Raw genomic sequence first — 19,574 nt, 5'->3', positions numbered from 1 at the left:
TCAGCTGGCCCCTCTTGTTCTGATCCATTGGTAGAGCCATTGGACATTAGTTGAGTCTCTGATCTAACGCTTTTTTATTAATTCCTCCTGGCAGAGCTAACACCTCTCAAAATTTACCCAGAATTGAAAAAGTAATGCGGTCGAAATGATCTCAGTTCAGATTAAGTTGCGTTTGGAGTGATCTCATATCTGATCAAAAGTATTTGAGCGCAGATTCATCGAATAACTTGCAATCGAACCATTTTTGATCAAGCCCATTTGAGCTCGAACCGTTCATGATGAGAGCCAGTTAATGCAGTAACCTACTCAATTATGGAAATGTCAATTCTGAAAAAAGTTAAATAAACCCAGCTGTCTAGAAGAAAAATGTTTTGTATTCCAGTAGAATAAATTTATGACTAATTGGATGAACTTATACATCTTTCCATATGATACTTCTCCATTTGCAGCTAATTGAATCTGCTAATGGAGAATGGCCTTTGCTATCAACTGGATCCTTTGCTTCAAATTTGAACCATTGGACTTTAGATGAGTTTTTGATCAGAATGCTGCTTTATTGTTGCCTGTTGGCAGAACCAACATCTCTCATTAAAAAGATTACAAACAATTGAAAAAATGCGCTCGAAATGGTCTCTGTTCAGGCCCGCTGGTGCTCAATTTCGTTTCTGATCAGACTCAGTTGCTCTCGAAATGCTCACTGATCGAAAGACTTCGAGCGCAGGATTATCGACTATCTTGCTCTTGAAATGTTTATAATCAGACCCAGTTACGCTCGTATCGTTTGTGATCAGACCCAGTTGCTTTCGAAGCTGTTCATGATCAGACTCAAGTGCGCTCCTGTGCTCGAAACCGCCCTGTAATTTCGAGCGCACACATCAGCCTGGGGACCTATGGTCATGTGTACATTACCTGTAAGCCTCTTTGAGGGCAATTAGCTTCTCCTGTGCCTCGAATTGATAGTCCTCCAGGTCCAGCACCAATTCTTTTAACATCCGATATCTCGTCTCTGCTCGTTTACACTCCCCTTGCAATCTGTAGGAGAACCATACACAACCATTTAATATATCATTACGATCAGTTTCAAGGCCCCATATGGTCTTCTTTTCTCAAAACGACCAAAATCCCGGATGGCTTTTGCAAAAACTACTTTATTACAGCCCAGGTTGAGGGGCCAGGCCAAAAGTCGACATGTCCAGACAGTGCCAGACGGAACATGCGTATGTAAAGACTGTTCCGGACGCAAGACCTCTATTTCCAGACCTTCGTGCGTTCATTTGTGTTTCAAGCCTATGTAATTTAGAATACCCCCCTTGTGCCCTCATTGTGGTCTTTTGACTTGGGACATCAGTGTGAGAGGCCGCAACGCTTTCTGAATTGACTGTTCCACAGAAAAAAGACACGATATCGATCTTAGCTCGCTCGTTTTTGAACTTAACTTTCAATTAACGGAAGCAAATTCACTTCTTTGTTCTCCAGATATTACTACGATTGAAATCGCGAAACGCATCCGAGAAATATAAAAGCTTTTAGGCACAATTTATTTGAGCATTGTTACGCAGTAAATAAAGAACGAATTTTAGCCAATCAGAATTGAGTATTTATATTCGAATTTAAATGCGTATAAATCGTACTAATATACGTAGAAAGTTCCGAAAAAGTTCATTTAACCTAATTTTAAGTTAATATAACCACTATATGTATCGATTAAGCCGGTTTTCGGCTTAATATTTTTAGGTTTTCTAGACAATTGCCGATTGAATACGAACTGATTTTGACGTCAATGACATCAGACGAAAAAACCTGTGAAATGAACAACAAAAAATCTTGCCGTCTAAATTCCACTTGTTGCTTTATATGCTATGATTTGTACGTTTTAGAGCTTATAGACTGACTATAGCGAATTGAATCCTCGAACTACTGTGTTATCAGAGTTTATATGGCGCCGCGAAACTATTCGAACGAGTTGGAAAGCACTGCTACACAATTTTATTTCCGCTGTCAAATGCTTGTAAAGACGTTTGCAGCTTACAATTAACATGTTCCCACTTCCTAAATTTAATCGACCAACTTGTCGGGGGGTCATCTGCAAACTTGTCGGGGTTCCGGAGGCCTGCAACTTGCAATCTTGGGAAAGATCACCAGACCCAAAAAGGATGCAACCGAAATTCTCAAAGGTTCCACAGTCAATTTAAACCGCTGAGCGGCAATGAGCTGGTGAATGCCTTTGGACAGTTAATGGCAACTAACATCGTTTGTACTTGGCCAACGAGGAGGAAATTTGGCTTCATTCAAAAAGGGTCAAATGCAACACAAAACTGTAAGACAAAAGCAAAACAGACATTGATAATTTTTGTAGTAATTCCATAATTCAAATTCATATTTAGACGGCAAGGAACCCAACCCGATTTATTTGTTTTCGATATCACATGGGTTTAGTAAAAATAAACTATTTTTTGTAGGAAAAAAAATAGAAAGGGGGCCCCCGCAAACATAATTTTGGGAAGAAAAAACATCGATTTTGGAAATTTTTGGTAGATTTACCAAAAATTAAAAAAAAATTGATACAGTCGGTTCGTATATCAAAAAAAACTTCTGATATAGAGGAAATTGATAGAAAATAATGCTAAATTGTTCAATTTTGAAAATTTTTGGTCAATTTTGAGGCATTTCTAAAAACTTTTAGAAAATCAATACCGAATATTGATAAACCGTATTCTTGAGTTTAAAACCGTCCAATTTACCGGATTACCGTTCCGTAATCAAAAAATTTCCAAAAAATTGACCAAAATTGGAAAAAATTGGACAAAGGCTAAAAAAATTTGACAAATTTGTCAAAAAATCATTTTTCTCATCAAGAAGGTTCGTAAATTGAGTGAAACTCAATAAACACAAAAAAGTTGTGAAAATTTTTACAACCTCCGGCCAACAATAAAATTGAAACATAGAAAATCGAATCCATATAAATTTTTCTCGTCGCTCGTTTATGTGCCGTTTCGTCCGCGTCCTTTTCGCCCTTTAACTTTCCAATTCTCCGTGTTCCGTTTTTTTTTCTCAATAACATCGCTCTCCCAAAACTTCGCTTTTCGTTTTCTTCGCTACTTTTCCGATTTTCGATGTAGTATGTCATATGTGATGAAGTATGTTGTTGTTTTGCTGTAGTACGTTGAGTATGCTAGTATGCTGGTTTGTTGTTTAGGTCTTATAGCTTTCTAGGGTGTGACTTAAGTTTATTCTCGAGTTACGGCTGGATTTCAACTACGGCTGGATTTCAACTTTACGGATTCACTAGCCCTCCTGTTGTAGTATATTGATTTTGCTGCTGTATGTTTGTGTGTACCTGTATGATTGGTAGCTGGTTTGGTCTTGTTGGTTTCTAGGGTGCGACTTAAGTTCATTCTCGAGTTACGGCTGGATTGTTTCTCGACTTTTCCAACTATCTTGGCCTACAAACATACTATTGTAGTTTATTAAATTTTGCTGTAGTTTGTTTAATAACGTTAGTATGCTGATTGTTTGTTACGGTTTGGTTTTTGCTAGGATGCGACTTAAGTTTATTCTGGAGTTACAGCTATTAATTTTCTCGACCTTTTCATCCTTTTAGTGTACTACTTAATTGTCGTAAATTCGTTTGCCATTAAATTTGTCGTTATAGCCCCATATTGAACTATATTAGATTGTTTTGCAGTAGCTTCTCTCCTTCTTCCTAGGGTGTGACTTAAGTTTGTTCTGGACTTACGGCTAGGTTGGTCGGTCGAGTTTTTGCTGTGGTATGCTAACATAGTTCTTTCCAACCTCATTTCCCGCCCGTTCTTTCCCACCGTCCCGTTTCGTTGCGTTGCGCGTTTTTCACCCGCTTTCCCGCACGTCCCGTTTCCGTTTCGTCGCGCACTGCTCGCTCGACTTCTCGTCTGTTCCGTTCCCGTTGCGTCGCGTGTTGCTCGTCCGACTTCCCGTCCGTCACGTTTCCGTTTCGTCGCGCGTTCCTCGCTCGACTTCCCGTGTGTCCTTTGTCTCCCTCTGCGTTGAGCGCATAGCGTTCAGCGCTCCATTTCTGTTTTTGTCGGGCACTGGGTACTCGACGACATTTTCCGCTCTTTGGGCGGTTTGTTTTACAGACTGTCTACAGTGTGCTGTGTTTGGTGTCTTTTGCGTTGGGTTTGATTTGCGTGGATTTGATTTGTTTGGAGTGTGCATATAATAGATAACCGTGAGCTGTGGTAATTTTGCTGGTCATTGGAAATAATAACATCATGATGTCTAATAGTCTTGATCAAAAAGTTAAAAAGTTGTACGCTGCCAGGTCAAAGCGTGAAGCTGATTTGCATGCTATACATGAAGATATCCTTCATTGTATAAATAGTCAAAGTAGGCGAGTGAAAGTTGAACGCCTAGTAACAAAGTGCAACGAAGCATTTATGACTGTTGTAGACAAAAATGAGGACCTGATTGCATTTGCTGGAAGAACGGAGGATCCAAGTGCACTTGTCCCTTCATTAGAGTCTTACTTGGAGGCAAAGACAACTAAGAATGACAAGATACTCACTTCAGCACGAAACTACATCAACTCTGCTGATGATAAAGTGAGTGAGTTCCAGGAACCAAGGGCTTCCATTCGTTCTAGACTTCCCTCAATTTTGATATCGTCAAAAACATCCAGTCATCGTAAACATGATTATGTAATTGCTAAGATGAAGCGTGAAGAAAATGAAAAACAGAATGAGGCAGCCATTCGCCTTGCAAAACAGAAAAAGCAAATGGAATTAGATCAACTGGAGGAAAACAACAGGAAACGTTTGGCAGAGGCAACTCTGCAAGAATTTGAATTGCTGGACGCCGTTTCTAAAGGTAGCCAATCTGAAACAACTGCAAGTGCTAGCAGCTCAATGAGAAGTGAAAAGGCTGTCCAAGACTGGATCAACACCTCACTTGCTTTAAGTTTTCACAATGAGGAGAAAACTAGCAAACCACAGGTTATGATTGACCCTCCAGAATGTCCTAGCCACAACAACGGCAAAACAGTGGAAGATCAGAACACTGAAATTTCAAGGCATTCTATTCCAAAAAATTGTAGAGGCAATTACATTTTAAGCAATGAGACCTTGCAGCAACTCGACCCCTATTATACTCCAACTGAAAATTTTTTGGCTGCTGCTAACACACAGGCGTTGTACCAGGCGCACCTAAGGGCGCAAATGAATCAAACAGGCCAGCAAGGCACGGCGCTCCCAAGCATAACTAACCAAGGAACCGCGGATAGTCAGCCGCCTTCTGTAAACGCCCCAGGGGCTTCTTCAGCCCCTATTCAACAGCCCGTTCCACCACAGCCGTTTGCACCGCAATTAAATCAAAATAATGCATCCGAGTTATTTCCGAACGCACAACTTCAAATTTCACAATTCAGGGGACCTGAAACATCAAGTCTACCCAAGAATAATTCGGCCCAGCGAATATGCTCCCGACAACAAATTAATTTTGTCCCCCGAGCACCAAACGCCACTATTCCTAATTTTCCGACAACAAATCATCCAGCCCCCGCAATAAACGTTCCATTGCACCCAAGCGCCCCACCAAGTCCAAACACTCAACAGCACAACTCCGAACCCGCTCATCCCATTGACCTTCCTATTCCGGACCCAGTATTTGCACCTAACGTCACTGCTCCCATTCTACACGCCCCAATGATCAATCAACCTCCCGTCTACAACACTTTTCAAAATAATAATAACCGAGTAACCAAAGTTATACGTTCTGTTGCTCCTCCTTTCCTAAATATGCCCAATATCCCTCTTGGCCAGAACTTTTTGCCAAATATGAGTCATTGGCGGTTTCCACAGCACAGACCGTCAATAGTCAACCAAGACACAACCACCGTGAATAGTCTGCCTCCAAATGTACACACGCATATCGCACCATCAAGCACTAATGTTCCACTACGAATTTATCAGAATTCGCCCCTTTTGATTGATATGCAATCACCATCCGGCACACATCAGGAAAACCCGATTGCAACTACAAGTAATATTGTACCTGGTCTGGCCACTCTGGTTTTTCAGCCAACATACCCTTATGTTTGGCCCACTCCGTTGAGTTGGAGTGGTCCGCAGGTGTCTGCACCTGCCCCTCCGATACCGGACAATGCGTCATTGATTAGGGAACTAGCTGATGCAATAACCAGCAAGAAAAATGACCCCTTGCCGGAATGGAACTTGCTCAGTATAATGGCGATCCATTACAATGGCACGAGTGGTATGGTCAATTCAAAAGCGCGATTGACTCGCAATCGCTAACTGATGACGTTAAATTGGCATACCTCAAAACCCTCGTCACCGGTAAAGCAAAGATTGCAATCACCGAGTTTGCTTACTGTGGTTTAATGTACAAGGATGCACTAAGAACTTTAGAACGTAAATTTAGCCAGCCACAGGCAGTTGTAAGTGCACACTTGGATAAACTAAGCAATTTTCCGCCTCCTAAAATGCACAATAGTGATAACATCATCAACTATTCTGCAGCCATATCCAGCCTCGTTGGGGTTTTCAAGTCACTATCATATGATGCTGACTTGAAGAGCGCTTCCCTACTTAACCAAGCGGTACAGAAGTTACCAACAAACATGAAAGAGTCATGGTCGCTCTTTACGGTTAAAAAGCACTGGGTTAAGCCTACTCTCCTTGACTTTAACCATTGGCTTAAAGAAAAGGCAGAGGCCCATGATCTTATGAAACAAAGCGCAACCAAGGCAAAACCTGAAGATAACAGCACTTCAGTAAGCAAGACCGAAACAGCCTCAAAAGTGTTTGCATCAAATTCACAACAAAGGGAAACAAAGAAGCAATTGCCATCTTCTTCCACAAACACTTTCTTTCGATGCATTGTATGCAAAGGTAACCACCGGCTATGGGAGAGTCGAGTTTTCAAAGAAAAGACTCCAACCCAGAGAGCTAAGTTGGTGGCGGATAACAAACTTTGCTTTTCGTGCTTACGGGACAAGCACACATTCCGCCAGTGCCCACAGCCAAGAAAGTGCCAAGCAGAGGGGTGCAATAGTTCGAATAACACACTATTGCATGGAGCAGATAGGGTTTTCCCAACAAAAAAGTCAACAAATCCAAATACCATCCAGTCTTCTGTCAACATAGGTCAAAGTAAAGCAACTACGAGTCAACAGCCGTCTAATAAGACCACACCAATGTCATCTGTTACTGATGTTAAGGGGCTCCTTCAGGTGACTGAATTGCAGTTGTTCAGTTCCTCCGGTTTAGATACCAAGGCTTTAGTATTGTGTGATACCGCCTGCAGTAACTCTTGGGTGGCCGGTAGTCTCGCAGATAGACTCGGTTTGCACGGTAAAGCACTAAAGCTAACTGTCAAGGGTATTAATACCGAAGAAGTAGTTGACACTAGGATCGCTGAAGTTACTGTGAAACCAAGAGAACATCAAGATTTCGAACCATTTACCATCAATCTTTTCGTTAAAGAGAGTCTGAACGTCGGCTCTGATATAATTAATGTACAGGCCCTGCAAGAGACTTTCCCACACTTAGCAGTCCTTGATGCTGTGACATATTCCTATAAAGACATTGAGATGATACTCGGACAAGATGTCTATCATGCCATCCGCCCGTTAGAATACTTCTCTGCCGATGAGAAGCGTTCACCCGTTGCCGTACGCTTACCCATAGGCTGGGTCCTAAGCGGTCCGTTACCATCAAGTTCGTGTTTAACCTCAACGTGCTTTAAAGTGAATATCGAACATGACAAGGAGTTAGCAAGTCAAGTAAAGGCATGGTACGACATTGAATCATTCGGAGCGAATAAGCAGGTCGACCCACGATCTGCAGCAGACGCAAGGGCTCACGAAATTCTTGAAAGTACCACCATACACAATGGCCTGAAATACGATGTCGGAATGCTATGGGCAGCAGATAACACCAAGCTCCCAAATAATTACTTCTCCTCCCTTGTGCAACTAAAATCTCTCGAAAAACGATTGGCCAAGGATGATGACCTTAGAGAGAAGTATACCAGCACCATTAAGGAAGACCTAAATAAGGGGTATGTAATTGAGGTTTCGGACGCTCACAAGGTTGAGAACCGGTCCGATAAAGAGTGGTACCTACCCCACCATCCGGTGTTAAACCCGAACAAACCGGGTAAGGTGCGCAGGGTGCTCAATGGAGCAGCAAAATTTCATGGCGCCTCACTGAATAAATATTTGCTCACGGGCCCTGATCTGCTCCAAAATCTTATTTACGTACTTCTTCGCTTCCGACAACATCCATATACCGTCTCTGCCGACATCGAGGGAATGTTTCTACAGGTTGGTGTATTACCATCAGATCAACCATCACTTCGCTTTCTGTGGCGGGAGGACCCCACAAATAACGTTGTAGTGTATCAATATACGCGCCATATATTCGGGGCTAAAGACTCGCCCACATGCGCCAACTATGCATTACAACGCACTGCGAGAGACAATGCCAAGTTTTACCCCGAAGCTGCAAAAGCCGTCCTTGAAAACTTCCACATGGACGATTACCTTGACTCAGTGGAGTCTCCTGAGAAAGCCATCAATAGATCGAAGGAATTGGTACATCTTCTCCATCTCGGTGGGTTCAAGCTTACAAAGTTTGTAAGCAATGTGCCAAATCTGGCTGATCGAATTGATGGTTCGGCTCAACCTACTGAGCCGAAGGTTATTGTTTCATGTCAGGAGGATTCATCCCATGTGCTAGGGTTAAAGTGGGATCACACTAATGACACTTTAGTTGTGAGTAGGGGTACAAGCTGCGCTATCACCAAGTCCCTCACGCAACACTTGGTCCTAAGTCTTGTCTCGAAAGTCTTTGACCCCATTGGTCTTGTCGCACCGTTTACCGTCGGTGCGCGACTGCTCTTAAAAGACATCTGGCGTGTCACAGAACAACAATGGGACGACGAGCTCCCACAAGACATGGTTCAAAGATTTTTGGCTTGAAGTGCGGGCTTACCAAAGCTTGAAAACATCAAAATTGATCGAAGTTATTTTACTGGACCCTTTGTTAATGTAGAATTGCATATGTTCGGTGACAGTTCCCAGGATATTTTTAGTGCCGTCGCATTTCTTCAAGCCCGAGTAACAACTCCTACAGGCAAGGTAAAAACAGAGCTTGCGTTTGTTTTGGGGAAAGCGCGCGTGGCGCCAATGAAAGTAATGACTGTCTCAAAACTGGAGTTGCAAGCAGCTCTACTTGCCGCTCGATTGAAAAGGGAGATTATGCAAGCACTTACTGTATCTGTTAACCAAGTATTCATGTGGATAGACAGCACGACCGTTCTCCAATGGATTAACTCAAATGAAAAGCAACCAATCTTTGTTGCAAACCGTGTTTGCGAAATTTTGGAGTATACCAGCGTTGACCAATGGAACCACGTCGCAACTAAGGATAATCCAGCTGACGCTGGCACACGTGGAATGTCCGCTGAGGTTTTGCAACTAAGCAGTTGGGCCAATGGTCCACATTGCTTAATTAACTCAAGTTTTCCTTTCGTGCCGAACAAAGACGTCATTAATAACATCAAACTTGGCGTCAACGAAGCAGTCATTATAGAAGACACTGTTTCTCTCGCTACATCTGTTAAAAAACAGACAACTCCCGTTCCGTCGTTATTCCCATTTGATAAGTTTAGTTCTTATCAAAAGCACTTGCGCATTGCCGCATACGTTCTCCGGCTTTTGCCGAAACATGCCGGCTACCGTAACCCCGATGGTAGCATTACCGACCCTACTGAGCTTGACGAAGCCGAGCGTCATCAACAGTATTTGGTGCAAGGAGAGTCTTTTGAAGCCGAACGAAAAGATCTTCTTGACAATAAATTCGTTAAACGGAGTAGCCGAATTGCTCCACATTCACCGTTTATTAGTCCAAATGGGCTAATGCGTTCCCCGGGCCGCATCAAGCGGTTAATTGAAGTTGGGTTTAACGTAAAGTAACAATCATCTTAGATGCACGTCATCCGTTTGTAAAACTGTTCCTTGAACACACGCACGTGAAGCATTATCGTCAGGGCGTTGAATACCTAAGATAAATTGTGCAGGAACACTACACAGTACTGAAACTAAGATTATCCTTGCGTTCCATCAAATCACACTGCCTGAGATGCCGAGAATTCCAAGCTGTAACTATGCAACCAATCATGTCTGACTTACCTAAGGAGGGACTTGCTTACCAGTCTCCTCCCTTCACGAACACTGGCGTTGACTACTTTGGGCCATTCTATGTTACTGTCCGCCGTACTACTGAGAAAAGGTGAGGCTTTCTCTTCACCTGTCTCACTACTCGCGCTGTCCATGTCGAGAAAGTTACATCCATGGACACCAGTTCTTGTGTTATGGGAGTTGAGCGGTTTGTGTCACGTAGGGGTACACCTGCCATGATTTGGTCAGACAATGGCACTAACTTCATTGGAGCGGAGAAAGAACTCCGAGAAAGTATTGAAAAGTGGAACGTTGTCAACATTGCAGCTGAGCTCGCTCACAAAGGTATAAGGTGGAGGTTCAATCCACCCAGCTCACCACATCAAGGGGGTATCTGGGAGAGGTTGGTACGCAGCTTCAAACGCGTGTTGTATACTATTCTTGGCAAGCGTCGCCTCACGGATGAGGTACTGCATACTACCTTTTGTCTCGTGGAGAATGCTCTCAATTCGCGTCTTTTAACACCCGTAAGCGCCGATCCGTGCGATTTGAACGTTTTAACGCCCAACCACTTTCTTTTAGGAGAACCTTCTACCGGTATTCCGTCTGTTGTCGGCAACAATGAGTTCGACCATCGTAAACGTTACGCCCGTGCGCAGTCGTACGCTAATGCGATCTGGTCCCGTTGGATCAGAGTGTACGTACCGACGCTGAACCGACGCTCTAAGTGGCAGACGCCTGCCGATTAACACCTTAAGACCGGTGACTTGGTTTTGATAGTTGAAGAAACCAACCCTAGGGGTTACTACCCAAACGCTCGGATTGTGGAACTCCGTTACGGCTCCGATAGCGTCGCGCGCTCCGCCGTTATACGTACGTCGATCGGTTCACTTGTCCGCCCGCTTGTAAAACTTGTACCAGTTTTCCCAACATCTTCTTCCGGGCCGGAGGATGTTACGCAGTAAATAAAGAACGAATTTTAGCCAATCAGAATTGAGTATTTATATTCGAATTTAGATGCGTATAAATCGTTCTAATATACGTAGAAAGTTCCGAAAAAGTTCATTTAACCTAATTTTAAGTTAAAATAACCACTATATGTATCGATTAAGCCGGTTTTCGGCTTAATATTTTTAGGTTTTCTAGACAATTGCCGATTGAATACGAACTGATTTTGACGTCAATGACATCAGACGAAAAAACCTGTTAAATGAACAACAAAAAATCTTGCCGTCTAAATTCCACTTGTTGCTTTGTACACCGATAATGCTTACACGTTGTTATGCTTTCTATATGTCAAAAAAAGGAGTTGAATTGAAACTTTCCGAACTACAGTTATTTTACTGAGTTTATAAGCATGATAAAATTTATGATTTTAAAAAGGCATGAGTTTTGCAAAATCTATTGGATATTTTCGGGTATCACATAGAAGAATATTAAACTAAAGAACTATTTTCTATTTTTCTATTTCTGCGTAGGATTTGTGTGAATTCTTAAATTTACCTTTCAAACTTTGCTGATGAAATTGTTTTTGAAATCGAATTCTACTTCTGCTAGATTTCCTTAATTGAAAAAACAAATATTTAGGGGGCGAAACCCCATTTTAAATGACCTCTGCAACTCATTATGATTGTAAAATAGATGTAGCTTACTAATCTGAGTGAAAACCATCGCTCTATGGAAAAAAAATTTTCGCCGGTGAAGGTGTGTTAATTTACATTTGCTGTGATCACTTGAAAATTTTCACTCAAATTCCACGGAAATTTTCTCTATTATGCTGTCACAGCATAATTGAACCAAATTTCCAAATAGTTTGTTGAAGTTTGACCTTTCTGGAACACACTAACTTAAAAAATGTTCCAAAATAATCCAATCCAAGCCAATTTAGCGAACGTATGTGTATTTCACCGCCCAGGTCAGTGACTCAGTGTATCGACAGTGCTGATGTTTGATTTTTTTTTCAAAAGCTCATCTTGTTAAGGTTGCGTGTGGAATCCACTTGCATAAATCAGTCAAACATTCCCGATTTTGGGGGGTTTGTACTGACCAGTAATGGTCTATCATTTGCAACTAATGGAAACAAATGATGAGCTTCTGATAAAAAATCAAATGTCAGCACTGTCGTTACACTGAGTCATTGACCTGGGCGGTTGATCAAAATGGGATTTAAACGAGAAAAACTGTCAAATATCTCAACTGTTTGATATCTTATCAATTTATTAAAAATACATGTTTTCAGAAGATAAATAAAAAGTTTTGTTACTACTTGATAAATAAAAAGTTGTTGATAAATTGTTGACTAGTTCTCATGGACGAAAAGTCCTGTTTTGGTTTTTTTCCAGCTCATTTACGGAACGTGTTTATGAGCTTCAGTCATGTTATATCGAGATTGTTTTAACTTAGTACTCACTGAAACATTATTTTTTATCAGCTGTTAAACTAATCATTTAGTTTTGTTTGTATTAACTTATGTTGAATTGATGGGAATATTAGCATTCAATCGCTTAGATTACTGCTTTTACTTTGCTGATGTGAACAAAAACTTTTGCTTGAATCAAATAAGGATATTGCAATGTGAAATTCTTTTTTATTGAATTGTTCCAGAAGAGAAGCAGCTCCTAAGTTTCATACACAGAACACGATCAGTCTTTAGTCTCATATTTTTGCATACTGAAAGCAACTTACTAAATTTTCCATCTGTTTAAGATTTCAATTTTAATACAAATGAAAAAAAAATCGCTCAACAGAGAAAAAATTTACAACAAGACAACTCGGGCATAATTATGCATAGCCCAGATTGTTCCAACAGACGTCTGAAATTGGGCAATTTTTTTTTCTTTTGCGTGAGGACAAGAAGTTCTGTCGATTATCTGTTTCGCAAAACTAACTCGAATTGAAGAAATTTGGAGCAACTCGAACCTTGTTCACAATATTCTTCAAAGTGATTATAAACGTTTGAAGCAGAAATAATTAGATGACTGGTGTTTCCCAAGTGACAAAGTCTTTGTCATTTAGTCAGTTGCAAGCTCCAGTTTACAACTTTCATTAAAAAATATTTTATAGAAAATCAACATATCATCAAACATTTGAGTTGTTGATTATTTCAAGTGATGTCTTTTTGGTGAAACTTTGTTTGCAATTGTTTTCAATTCATTCGGTCATTTCAAATGTTGAACAATTGACAAAAAGGGAGAATCCGTGGTATATTGTTTGCATCACGCAGGTCAGTTCCGTTTTTTGAAGATTCAATCTGAAGCTGAACTGGCAAACGTATTGTATGTTTTCACCAGACATAAGTTCAGTAAGCACTTAGAGTGCTGATAATATTCTCCTGCATTTAATTCTCAAATGACTGTTTTTTGTGATATTCTTGTTAATTTAATCTTGAATTAGAATAAATTTGGTTGATCATAATAATATTGAACCCTTATCTTACTGGCGGACATACGTCTGGCTAATATTGTGCAGAAAAATATATTTTTCTACCTCGACATTAAGATTTCCTGTTTTTTGTTTGTAGTCAACACGCGTGAAAAACACATATAGAAATACTATGGTTCTACAAGTTCATAAGGCTAATAAAATTGATACCATTTGAATAGCAAAAGCATCAAGGGTGGTTGTTGTCTGGGGGGGGGGGGGGGTCAACTTTTAAAGTCCAACCTTCACACCATAAGTATGAGTCTCCAAAACAAATTTTGTGAATTGCATACTTGGAGCCTAGTGAGCTGAAAGGTTCTAAGGGAACTTAATGCCCTCTTGGCGCCACCTGTTGATCCCATTTTTGAGGACGAAAAGTTGAATAGGTCAGACAAAAATCCGGTCAAGCAAAAAATCGCGCGAAAAAGACCGACAGGACTAATATAATTGCTAAAAAATTCGTTCGAGAGCATTTAAAAACAATTTTATAAAAACTATATAAACTCCTCACCTCCTCTCAACTCCAATACTTTTCTTTTCCTTTTCCTGCCAATTTTTGAACAGTTCCTTTTATTAATCTGATCTAATATTCTATTTTTTAAAAGGAAAATCAAAACTGGCTTCTAAGTGGCTACAAAATGATGTTTTTGTTTTTCCCCTCCACGATGCGTAAACAAAAAGTGAAAATTTGAGTGAAGAAAAAGAAAAAGCCATCCTCACACATATATTCCCCATTTTGTTAAAATGTTGAAAAAATTAATTAATTAGCGCTTACCCCATCAAAATCCCACAAATGAATATTAATAAACCTTCTTGCCACCTGCTTCTCCTCCATGCATGACGAGATGACATAGCAAAAACAGATTTATTATATGTTAGAATCATTTCATAACAGAATTTAGGCTCCAATTGAAGAAACCGCAGTGAAAAACTGATATTTATATTTACTTTAATTGAAAATTATTGACTAATTTTACTTTTAACCCACTTCAATTTTTCCTGGAACAAAAATGAGCTAATTGCCGAGTAAAGTTTCCAACAACACTCAGAAAAAAATGAAACCGAGTTGTACTTCCGAAAACCTTTATCTTGAGGGAAAGATAAGGATCTTCAGTGTTTAATGTTTGAACAGTTTTTTAAGGTAACCGAATTTGACCACCTACTGATCAGGGAAACTTTTCTCGGCTCATACAAATTGCCAATTCTTCAGACCTAGAGGCTTTTTGTGCTCTTACGTTCTGCTTCCCCGTGTCCCAAATATCCCCTGATTATCCCTCAATCTGATGTAAGAGTAGAGTGGTAATTGTCTATTGGGTTAAAACGATGTAAGATTAGGAGGGCGGGGGTAAAGGCTTTTTAGAGACTTTTTAGATTTTAAACCCTCCAAAAAATACCCCAAAGGGATGTGAGAGTGAGGAGATTTAATTTAGGGGGTAAAAGATGAAAGATTCGGGGGTAAAGGGGGTAAGAGGGGAGTTTTTAGATCTAACCCCTCAAAAAGATGTAAGATTAAGGGGATAATTTTAAGGGGGGGGGGGGGGGGGGGGGAGGTAAAACGATGTAAGATTAAGGGATAATGGTGATAAGGGGGGGGGGAATTTTTAGATTTTCTTTCAAAATCCCCCCCCCCCCCCCCCTCCGAAATCCGAAAAGAATTATGGGGCAATTAGGGGGTAACTGTTTAGGGGGTAATTCTAGTGGGTAAAAACATGTATGATTAGGCGGGCACGGGGATAATGGGGGAATTTTTAGATTTTACCCCCAAAGATTAGCCTCCTACTCTCCCCTCTTGCATTGAATTAACCCCCACCCCTTGGCCCCCAAAATGATGTAAGAATTTTGGGACCTTTTCCGTTTTTGCCCCTCACAGCTTAGTGGGTGCATATTGTTTGCACACCCGAGACGAGCGTGCCATGTTTTTATATGGTGACCTGCTGTGTAATGGAAACTGCTCTGTACCTGGGGGTGCATAACGTACGGGCGGAACAAATGGAAATGATCCGAACTTTTCAGAGAAATGCCTAAAAATTCCCCCGATTACTCCCAAATCTTATTTTTATCTTAAATCTTCAATCTTTTTGGGGTAACAATTCGACACGGTTCTAAATTTCCTTGAAACCTCAGCCAAAATTCGTGCATTGACTCCGAGAATAGTATTGATTCAGTAGGCATTTTAAATATAAGTGACAATGATACGTATCTGAAAATTTGTTTCAAAAGGATCAGTCCTTCGTGTCAATTATTTATCCGAAAAATGTTGTAAGCTTAGGAAGGCAATCGGGGGAGTTTTTAGCCAATTCCTCTCAAAACTCTTAGAACACTTAGAGGGTAGTGGGGGGAATTTTGGTGGGAAAATGATTCAACAGTGGAGGTGCTAATCTTATATTGTTTTAACTCCCCATACTCGAAGACTGACAGTCTTGAACCCGCAACCTCTGTACTGTCCGCCGATTCTCTTTTGCCTCTAAACCATCAATGTTGGCCCAATACTTGACGTTCCATCTATTCGAATCTATTCCCATTAACCTCATTACCCCATCTATCTTACATCGTTTTACGCCCCTTAAATAACCCCCCCCCTCCAAAAAAAAATCTTACATCCTTTTGGATGGTAATTTTTTGAAGGGGGAATCTAAAAATCCAACCCATTATTCCCCATTACTCCTTAATCTTACATCGTTTTGCTCCCTAAATTTACCCCCCTAATCTCACATCATTTTGGGGGTAATTTTTGGAGAATAAAATCTAAAAATTCCCCACATTACCCCAATTCCCCCAATCTTACATCGTTTTAACCTCTAAAAATTAACCCCTCAATCCTACATCGTTTCGGGGGTAATTTTTTGGGGAGGATTAAATCTAAAAATTCCACCCCTTGGCCTCCTAATCTTACATCCTTTTACCCCCATAGACAATTATCCCCTATGCTTGCATCAGTTTGTGGGTATTCAAGGTAGGGGGGGGGGGGTTAATTTCGACACGGGTTCAGATCAAACCTTTGCTGTAGGCTATTGCTCAATCAACCGCTTAGACTTGAAATGGGGGTGTTTCCCATTATTGCCCCCCCCCCCTTCCCGAAATTATAGTCCTCATTATGTTATGATTACCATGCTTGGGGGGGGGGGGCTGTAGTTTATCTGACCACTAAGCTGGGGCAGCTTTAATGGGGATGACCCAAAAAGGGCAATTTGGTTACTTCTGGTTACTTTTCACATTTGCTTGAAGTCTTTGCAATTGAACATAGGAAGGTTTTAGTTTGCTCGGTCTACAAATTAAGAAATCGTCAATTTTTTCTCGACAGAAGTATAAGTCCTTTGTTTGTAATATCTTTTTCAACAAAAATTATGTGAGGGACTAGTGTCATAACACATAGCCATTGGTGAATTTAACTGTAATTAATCAGAACAAACTTCAAGTAGCAGGCATCTAAAATTGTTCTTTATGGGTTCGTCCCGTTTTTATTTCTGATTCCTTTGTATGACTCCGTTCATTTTAGATTGCTTTGTGGTATAACCACCTTTTAGAGCACCTTGAGTTGATTGAGTGAAAAATGAAACTATCCAGAAGAAATCGAATAGACTTCATGCAAAATATCGAAAAAGCGGCAAAATGAGGTAGAGCAAAACAAAGTTTTCTTCGATGAAGTAAAACACATAGCAGGCAAGTCCTGACCTACATTTCCAAGAATTGACGGATCATTTCCGATTGTGCCACCCTGTGCGTTATGCGCCCCCTTAACAGAGCACGTGCAATTGCATAGTAATTCATTATGTAAAAATATGGCACGTGCATCACGGGGGTGCAAATTATAGGCACCCACTAAGCTGGGGGGGGGGGGGGAGGGGGCATAAACGGAGAGCATCCGATTTTTCAGTGACTAAACAAAAAACTAGAGCAAAAGTGGACTATGGAAGGATTAGGAAAAACTTTTCAGAAAACAATTGGATCAAAAAATTGAATAAAAAGTAGTAAAAATTGAAGTGGAAGTGCGGCATGTGAACAAAAAAAACACCTGCGAGAATCGATTTTTTTCTTTCTCACACAACTTCTAACTTAGAGCCCAAAATATTCACGCCGCAAAGCCGCTCGCGTTTTTGCTGCCTCCTTTTTCGGCGTTTCCAAAGTCACCGCTCCAATTTGACATAAAACTTTATGAAAGTTTGTGAAGCGATCTTTAAAAAAGACATAGCCGGAACACCTCCAGAAATGTCTCGGATTAGAAAACTGACTACCCTAAAAAAAATGAACCGCTTATTGGATAATGCCAATCATTTTGAAAGAACAACAAGCGACGCAAAACCTGACAACAAAAACTGATAAAGAATCTGATAAAAAAAAGTGGATCTATTCATTTTCAGCCCTCCCACCTTAGTGAGCATAAATCGTTTATGAACCCCAGACACACGAGCTATTTTCCAACAATGTAACGTGCTATATAACAAACAACATATAGTCTGTAACAGAGGGATCATAGAAAACACCGGGGGAAACAGAATATATCCAAAAAGGTTCATTACGAACTGCGGCTTCAAAACAAATATCTTCAAAAACTCCTTCAGCAGAGTTAAATCAACGCTGAAAGTTACCCAAAAAGTTGAAATTTCTTATTAATTGTCGAAAAAGTTTTTTGCAGCTTCTGTTTAGGTATTTACCCCATACAACAACTGGCAGAAACTTTTTAAACAACGAAAATTTTAAACAACAAAAAACCTAAGAAATTTGTATAATTTATTCAGTGAAACGTTCCCTCTCCGACACTCAATGGCACTTCTTAGGAGCAAAACACACAAACTAGATCCAAAGAATAATATTGAACAAGAAAAGATTATAGATAGAAGCTTAAAATGAACAAAAAATATTTTAAAAGATATCTTAAAAACTGCAAAAGTGTGTCCAAATTGTTCTTAAATTTAATCAATTATCTTAAAAAAAAACAACTTAAAATCAACAACAATTATATCTAAAAATCTAACAAAACTACAAAAAAAGCTGATTGTAAACCACAAGAATCTCCAATTGCTATATAAATTTAAACAAGAATACAAAACTGCTGAAAATTAAGCGTATAACATGGCAAAATGGAAAACAATGCTGAAAAATATTGAATTTAACATTTTTTTTATTCAGATGGTCAAATATGCTTCCAAACGCGCTATTAGTGATTTGGCTAAACAGTACAAACATCCTTGAAACATCCTCGACTGAATGTTTTAGTTTAAGCTAAAACTGCTTTCAGAATGGCGCACGTGATCAAAAAATTTCGAAAATTCGATCAGCAAAAATTTTTCTCAACCTATTTCGCTCTCGCTCTCTCTCTCTCTCTCTCTCTCTCTCTCTCTCTCTCTCTCTCTCTCTCTCTCTCTCTCTCTCTCTCTCTCTCTCTCTCTCTCTCTCTCTCTCTCTCTTCACTCTGCTCTTCATAAATTTAACCTAAACACTTTTTTCGCGCATTTAACTACCTGTTTCAATTAGACTCCAACAAATTACCGATATAAAAAGACGCTCCGCCAATATTCCTGCTCGAAAAGGCAGCGCCCAATACATTTCAAATTCTTTGAATTGTCAAAAATAAATAGGACCGCTATAACAGCCGGCTGAGAAGATGAGGGCAGCTATTAATAAGCAACTTTAATTGTAGTTTTAATCAGCAACTTTAATTGTAGATGAGGGCGGGCGGCTATTAATCAGCAACTTTAATTGTAATGGTTTTAAAAAATGGACCAACTTCATTGTACTTTCTTCTTTATCTTGTTTAACAAAGATAACTAATTAATATCCATATATCCGTCAAGACTTTTATTTTTAAAAGCCGCATACAAGTTGAACATCGATGCAGAATCAGGTCATCAATTTACATTCAGTGAGTTTTGAACTCCATCATACCAAAGAGGATTTTCGTATAAAATTTTTGATAGCGACCATACCAAAGATTTGTTACGTTTGAAAACCGAGCATTCCGACATTACAGAACAAAAAA

At 40.1% G+C, this 19,574-nt stretch overlaps 1 protein-coding gene across 1 annotated transcript in view; it reads right to left on the bottom strand.

Moving 5' to 3' along the window:
* The window catches only part of LOC142353163 (uncharacterized), a 116,676-nt gene that overhangs the window by 7,909 nt on the left and 89,193 nt on the right, over positions 1–19,574 (bottom strand). The window contains exon 4 of the mRNA XM_075405375.1: positions 910–1,032. Coding sequence (XP_075261490.1) covers positions 910–1,032 — 123 coding nt within the window. The remainder of the gene's footprint in view (positions 1–909; positions 1,033–19,574) is intronic.

This window comes from Convolutriloba macropyga, chromosome 14 (genome assembly GCF_964194025.1).
Source record: "Convolutriloba macropyga chromosome 14, txConMacr16.3, whole genome shotgun sequence".
NCBI lineage: Eukaryota > Metazoa > Xenacoelomorpha > Acoela > Convolutidae > Convolutriloba > Convolutriloba macropyga.
Note: the sequence above shows the minus strand (reverse complement) of the source record. Positions and strands in the feature narration are given on the sequence as shown.